At 55.7% G+C, this 7,622-nt stretch overlaps 1 protein-coding gene across 1 annotated transcript in view; it reads right to left on the reverse strand.

Annotated features, from left to right (window-relative positions):
• Positions 1-7,622, reverse strand: part of Glp1r (glucagon like peptide 1 receptor) — a 32,577-nt gene that overhangs the window by 17,179 nt on the left and 7,776 nt on the right. Inside the window, exon 3 of the mRNA XM_055607242.1 lies at positions 6,840-6,947. Within this exon, the coding sequence (XP_055463217.1) occupies positions 6,840-6,947 (108 nt within the window). The remainder of the gene's footprint in view (positions 1-6,839; positions 6,948-7,622) is intronic.

Genomic DNA, 7,622 nt, shown 5'->3' on the forward strand with positions numbered 1-7,622 from the left:
CACACACACACACACACACACACACACACACACACACACACACACACCATAATAGTCCAGGTACATGACAAGAGATCACCAACATGAGTGAGGGTCACTCAGGCACCCTCGGCTGTTCCTCCTAGCCACCCACAGGCACAGCTGAGTGAATCCACAGCTTCTAGACAAGACAAACAGAGGTCGGCTCTATGTCCCATTGCCCACCCTCAACTCGCACTACAGACAAGGTCTGCTGAGGAGCAGATGGGAGCCCGCCAGTCAGTCACCATCAGTGACAACTGAGCTTCCCAACTCAGAGTCCCTCGCCCTCCTGCATTCTTTGGGCACAGACAGCGCTCAGGACAAAGCTGGTGCTGAACTCCTGAGAACGGAAGTAAAGCATCCTCTACCTAGAAAGCCCTGAGGAGACGTGGCCTGCCCAGGGAGCCCCAGCCTGAGGAGGTTCGGGCTTCCTCTCTAAGACCTCTAAAAACAAAATAAAACAAAACAAAAAAACCACAAAGGCTCACAGTGATGTCATAGCTGCTGCTCTTGAAAATTTTCCTCTTCAAATGGGGAGAGAAGGCTTGCTCCTTCAGGTAACCCCTAGTCCTATATTCAAGAAGGAGCCTGGGCTTCAGGACCTGCTCCTCTGAAGAAAAATGACAGCAGCTCCCAGAAAACAACAGTGTAAAGGGAAATCAGCGGGGACCCGACACGGTCTCAGCAGAGCTGGGAGTGGGCTCTCACCTGTGCTCTTCCAGTGGGGATGCTGGGGCAGTCCCCACCATGCCCTGTCTAGGAGATGAGGGGGAGGAGTGATTTTTGGCCCCAGACTCCACGGAAGAGCAGCAGCGCTCCCCGGATCTAGGAAATGCCTCACCCATTGCCTCCCCGACGGGAGAACTTGAATCTTCCACCAGGGCCAAGAAACAGAGTCGGGGGTCAAGGGAACAAAGCAGTTTAGCACGGGAGAGTAAGGAGGGCAGCTGAAGTCAGGGGCCGACCGTGGAAGATTTAGATTCTGTGAGACCAAACAACTCGGATCAGCGAGATGGATCCGCAGGCAGAGTGGCCTGGCACCAAGCCTGTGCCCCGACTTCAGCCTCCGGGACTCATGTGATAGGGGAAAGAACCACCACCCACAAGCTGCCCTCTGACCTCCACGTGGGCGCTGTCATGCGTGCCTCCCCTAAATGAGCAAATAAATGCGATACAGATATCTTAAAGACCAGCTACAGTGCCCGTGGCTGGTCAGCGTTAGTGGCGACTGCTTCCTGTGGGAAGGCCAGCCCCAGGGGACACCCACCCCCAGGAGACGCCCACCCCGAGGGGTGGCCTTTTAGTACAGAAAGGTCAGTTTCCCGGCCGCAGAGACCATTGCTTTGTGCCAGGGAGACTCACTGCCTGTCCTGAGACAGCCTTCGTCCAGTGCAGCCGTGTCCCTGTCAGTCAGGCCTTATTCTCAACACCAGCCCCGCCACCCAGCCCAGTGCGGGCGGGCGCTCTTGACACCTTTCTTCTCCTTTCGTGAATAGCCGCTGAAGCGGGGGTCACCTCTTAAGGAGAGAGACATTATCTGAGTACTCAGCTTTGTAGCATTATAACTGTTAGAAGTGCCGTGTGTGTGTGTGTGTGTGTGTGTGTGTGTGTGTGTGTGTTGTGCACATGCATGTCCGTGCAGGGACACATACATGTGTACGTATGTACATATGTGCATGGAGGCCAGAGGCTGACGGTGGGGGCCAGGTCTCTCCTTGACAACCTCCCTACTTTTCAGACAGGATCTTCCTCCAGACCTGGAGCTCCCTGATTGGGCTAGCCTAGCACACCAGCCAGCCCCTCCCCTGTGCAGGCACACCCACCAGGCCCAGCCTTTTACTTGCAGCTTCGGATCTGAACTCAGGTCCTCTTGCAGGCAGCAAGTGCTTTGCCAGCTAAGCCGTCTCCTCGCCCGAAATCTGCATTTTCAGAGGCTCTAACGAAACTCTGAGAGTCTGATGGCAGCATGCTCAGTGGTGAATAGGGAGCTGGGCCCCAGGACATCTCTAAGGAATGGCTGGGTACATATAAAATCGGGGGATGGGGGACAGGCAGGCTCATGATCTCGTGTTAGCATCTTGAAGGGTCACTCTCAGGTCCTCAAATGCTTCTTCTATCTGGTGCATGAGTACTTAAAATTCTTTCTGGGGGTCCGGCCTTCTGGTAGATAACAAAGCCATCTTTGGCTGTAGATACATCCCAAGAATGGTGATGGGGACCTGGGCCAATTTGTGGGAAATGACGCTGGTGTCAGAGCCTGCCCACAGCCTGTCTATAGGGGAGGAAGTAGGGAGTGGGGTAGGGAGAAGGAAGCTCGGGAGCCAGAAGAGGGAGAAAACACAGCAGAAGACTTCCCAGAGCTGGCACAGACCCCAGCACACAGTAGGCACCGTACCCTACATGCACCATGCACACAGTAGGCACCGTACCCTATGTGCTCCGTGCACACAGGAAAACAGAGCGGCCTCTGAGCGGCCAAGAAGCTTCTCAGCCAAGAGGCTCAGGAGCGTGCAGATAGGAAGAAGGAGCCTAACTCCTTCTAACACAAACAGGATTCTAACTCCCAGCTCTCTGCCTCCAGGATCCAAAAAAATCAGCCGCCAAAGTTGTGCCAAGAGTCAACCGTGGCCAGGTGCCATTTTCCCCTGGGTTTGGATTTCCACACATGCCACTGCGGCCCCAGACAGCCGGCATAGCTCTGGGCCCTGCTCAGGGCCAGCTCGGGGGTAGGGAGGGGGTGTATACGTGGATGTGTGCCTTCCTGGCTTAGAGTCAAGAAAGCCCTGGGTCCCAGAGAAGTCCAGGCTGCGAGTTCATCTGTCCGTTAGCCCTCATTAACATCAAATATTAAAAGCCACAGCTGGAGACAGGCCAAGCCCATGGCCCCCAAATGCCCGTCTTGGCTGGAGATGGGTGGTCCGGGCAAAGCCCTGCTTATCAGCTCGGCTTTATCAGGCCTGTGAGGAGCTGGCCAATGACAGCACGGGCTTGGCTTGGTCTAGTCAATACGAGGAGACAACCAGGCGGCCGCATGCCAGGAGGCCCAGGGATATTTCATTAAGTCAGACCCTGGTGCTGGAAATAAAACCCCCAATTAAACACTTCGCCTCCCGGAAGCTGCCACGGCGTCTGTAATCAAGCTAACAGCAGCCCTTCCACGTGGATGGCGGGCACTCAACGCTGTGGAGAGCCGCTCACGAAATCTATTAGCTCCTGCACCCTGGCAACAGAGAGGGCTGGCAAGGGCCAGGGGGCCCCCCATTTCACAGATGGAGAAGGGGAGGCTCGGGGAAGCTGGCACCTCTTCCGAGTGTGACAGGATTGGGGCGGGGCAGCAATGAAGGGGCCAGCTCTGGGGTGAGGGTGGGGGACTGAGAGACTTGGAGCATCAGGACTTAGGGAGACAACAGGTTTCAGGTCCAGACTCAAGCGCAAATCCTGGTTCCACTCTTAGTCAGCTGTGGCACATTCCTCAGCTTTCCTCATCTATGAAATGGGGACCATTCCTGGGGGAGTGTGCAGGAACCCTCCCTCCCACCCCCCATGCGCACGGCAGATCCTCCATACACAGTCCCCGTGGAGGCCATGCCACCTCCCCAGCTCTACGAGGCCGGAGCTCCTGTGAGGCCCTGACTTGGGCCCCAGTCTCCACTTGGTAACCCTGGCCTGCTGGGAAATCTCCCAGGCAGGCTTGAAATTACATAGGGGAGGACGGCCTGTCAGAGTTTCTAAGAGTGATAGGCTATTTTAAAAGCATTTTATGACCCCCATATAATTAGAGTTAAGCTAACAAACAGGTAGGAACCTGGAGAGGGCGGCTAATGAGCCCGGGATGATGTACAGGAGCGGATCCCCGCTGGAGAGTAAATGGGGCTGCCAAAAGGCCCCAAGACAGCCGACAGGCCTCCAACAGGCTGGAGGCCAACACGCAGGCCGAATCCTCTTGTCTAGCATGGACCAGGCTCCTCCTTCCAACATCCTAATCTTGCTCCTCATCTGCTTCCCATCTTCCTACCCCACCCGGAGTCCCAAGTCCACGGTGACAAGGGTCAGCCCACAGCAGGGCCTGGAATAGTTTTCTTGGGACCTCCAAGGCCTGAGCATTCTCCCTCCTTCTTCCCCTGCCTCTGCCTGTTCACCTTGCCTGGCCCCAATGTCACCCACCCTGATGTCACACCCCAGGGGCAAAAAAAACAACCAAATAAAAAAGATGTCTCTGACTTCCCCCACCTGCCTCTGCCTGGGCCACAAAGTTGACCCCTCCTGCTCCGTGTGGCACCCCTGCCCATGTCACGCAAGCGATGTCCCTAGCTTCTGACAAGCTCGGCCACGGCCATTGGTTTGAGTTGAGTCTGGTTCTTTATGAGGCCACCCACTCCTCTGCCTTGCTCTGAACCCCAGAAGGCTCACTCCTTCGGTGTTGCATTGCACAATTCTTGCCTTCCGTTACTGGGTTTGGTCAACAGGTGACACTAGCAGAAGACACTAGGATGAGAGAGAATTACCTCCCTCACCCCTACACCCCCCCCGGAGTCCCCTTACTCCCCCCTGGAGTCTGGGACTCTGGTCCATGGCGTCGCCCTTCTGTGGTCTCTTTAGCCTAACTTCGGCCATCTTGGAGACCTCTGGCTACAGGCCTGCTCCTTTCGTCTCGGTATTCTGGGGGTGCTGAGCTCTGTCCATTATAATCCCTTCATATCTCCCATTGGGCATGTTTTCCAGTGACCCTCTCCCCCCCAGAGACAAGGCCCTCCTGTCATCTCCTTGTCCCCAGCTCATGCTGTGAGTTATCTTCACTAGCTGCTCCCTGAGGTAAGCTAAGAATGCTCCAGAGATGCTCCTTTCTTCATCCCCCACAGCCCCGGGCAGGGTTAGGGAGCCCCTCTGCTATCGAAAGTGGGTGCCTCTGTGGGTCCCCGGCTCTAGAGAGAGGAGGCAGAGCTGCCAATCTGGGTGTCAAGAGAAAGGTGGGGGGAGTAAATTAGCCTAGCGAGAAGGGAGGGAAGGTGGCTGGCAGGGGGCCTGTGCAGAGGCCGTTATCTTCATGGAGAAAGCAATAAAACCGTGTTCGCTCATAAACGGGCACCACCAGGACCTATTTCCTGCTCAAATAAAATTAAAGGTGATGGATGGAGCCACAAGCGCAGGCAGAGCTGGGGGCGCTTAGTGCTGAGTGATAGGCTCTGTCCCTTGCCTGGCTCCCTGGGGTCTAGGGGCTCAGCCAGGATGCCCAAGCAGAGGTCCCAGACCTTCGAGGCGGGGAACATGTGTGCCATGCAGGAAGGCATAGAGCTAGTGGGGAAAGAAAAATGAATGGAGACTTGTCCCCCCTTTCCCAAGGATCCCCAATCCTCTTCCAGCTGCATCACTTGACTCCATCCTAGCTCCTGGGCGAGCATACAAACCAGAGCACAGAGAGGTCTCAGAACTGCTCCTGACCATACAGCTCCTTGGGGCATCAGCGAGCGTGGCTCGAGGGGAAAGGGCAGAATCCCTTTGCCCTTGCTAAGGTGTGTCCAGCCAACGGAGGTCATTCAGACCACTCACCTGTCTCCAGACCCACTGACTAGCTTCCCAGGAAACCCAGCTCAGCAATTAAACAATGAAATGCAGAGATTAATCCAGCCTCCTGGCCTGATGCCCGGGTCTGCCAGGCCAGCTAGCTGTGTGTCTTGGAAAAGCCATGTCATATCTCTGTACTTCAACTTCCTCGCCCATCAGGAAGATAGGGGTAATTGCCTCAGAGAGCTGTAGGCAGGATCGGATGAGTGTCTTGCCTGTCAACGGACCAACGGGTGCTGAGGAATTCTGAGTGAAGGGGCCGCCGAGCCCCTCGGAGCCCGCCTCTTTTAGGCTCTGGTTTGTCCCCAGGAGCACAGGAGAGATGGGGGAAGCCTTGCTAGAAGACCTGCCTGGGTCTCATCAGACCATACTTCATAATAAGGAGTTTATACTTGGTCTGCCCAGGCCGCCTCCTCCAAGAAGACCGCTGGCTTTTCCCAAGCCTGACTTCATTCCTATGCACACTCACAGGCTGGGTTTCTGCTGAGAATAATGGCTAAGAAAAGTACTCAGGATTCCACCAGTCACCAGCTCATTTGGAACAAGACACTTAAGTGTCTCAGGGGCCCCAGTTTCCTCCTCTAAACAAGCCTGTCCCCCGAGAAAGCGGTTAGGGCAGGACTGGACACAGATTCGGTATTAGCCATCATTAGCTTATAAAGTGTATTTCCTGGGCTGGGCGAATGGCCTGCTCTGTCAAGTGTTTGCCGTGAGAGCTTAAGGACCTGTGCTTAATGCCACAGCACCCACGAGAGAGGAAGGGCGTGCTGGCGTGCGCCTGTAATCTCAGTGCTGGGGACGCCGAGAATGGCAGGCCCCCAGGTTCGCTCAAAAGGCAGTCTAGTCAGGGTGGACAGTCTGTGTGGCCACAAGCCAAAGCTGACCGCCGCTGTCTACTTGGAGGGCCACACTTGTGGGCCCACACCTGTACATAAACACAGACCGAACATGTATGGGCATGCACATGCACACGCAGACACACATACACACACACACCAGGCAATGACATCCCCTTTCTCATTGCTGCTTTAAGTCATATTCCTCCTCTGCCTGCAGGAGCATCAGGACACCTCAGAACACCCCAGGCAGTTCTGACTCCCGTCACTGCTAACCATCCAACCACCAGAAGCAGGCGTTCGTTCTACCCTCCGGGAGGCCTGAGGACATTTTCGGCTACAGGAACTGAGTCGCAAAGGAAGGGAGGACATGTCCCATCCTGCCCCGGAGTCCTGGGGACAGGGAAGGGAATCACTCACCACTGCTGGCCCAGGGCAGGTACCAGGGGCAGCTGACGTTCACGAAGGAACCTGGGGGCCCGTCAGGCCAGCAGGCATAGTCATCAAAGGTTCGGTTGCAGAAGAGGCCTGCAGAAATGGTAGAGCCATCTGTGAATCCCAGGCTGTCATTTCTCCTGCCTTCCTGCCTCCTCCTCAACCACTGGAAGCTACACTCCTTCAACCTCTGCTGAGTGCTCCCTAGATTCGGAGCACTCTACCCAGGGGGCTTACTGGATGCTGAGCACCCCCCCCCCCCAGGGCTCACTGGATGCTGAGCACTCTCCCCACAGTGCTCACTGGCTGCTGAGCACCCCCCCCCCCCCCGGGGCTCATTGGATGCTGAGAACTCTCTCCACAGGGCTCACTAGATACTGAGCACCCTTCCCTCAGAGCAGGGACCAGGGAAGGATCCTGTCTCTCATCAGGGGCAGGGCCTTAAGCAAGTTCCTTAACGACTCTATGCCCCCTCTGCGGCATGAAGCTATGCCCTCGTCCACAGAACTTTGTTATAACATGCTGTGTAGAAGGAGTATAGTAAGGGCTCAACAGACAGCTCCTATAAGGCACAATTGAGCTGTTCTTCACAGAGGGGAAGAAATGCTGGCTCACGAGGCTGAGGAGACCTTCCCCAAGTCACTGATAGGAGATAGGATTTGAACCCAAGCCCAACTGGCTCCAATGCTGTGATTTTAAACAACCTTATAACCCCCTCCACCACACACACACACACACACACACACACACACACACACACACACACAC

The sequence above is a fragment of the Psammomys obesus genome, unplaced genomic scaffold, assembly GCF_907164565.1.
Source record: "Psammomys obesus unplaced genomic scaffold, mPsaObe1.curated_primary_1811, whole genome shotgun sequence".
Lineage (NCBI taxonomy): Eukaryota > Metazoa > Chordata > Mammalia > Rodentia > Muridae > Psammomys > Psammomys obesus.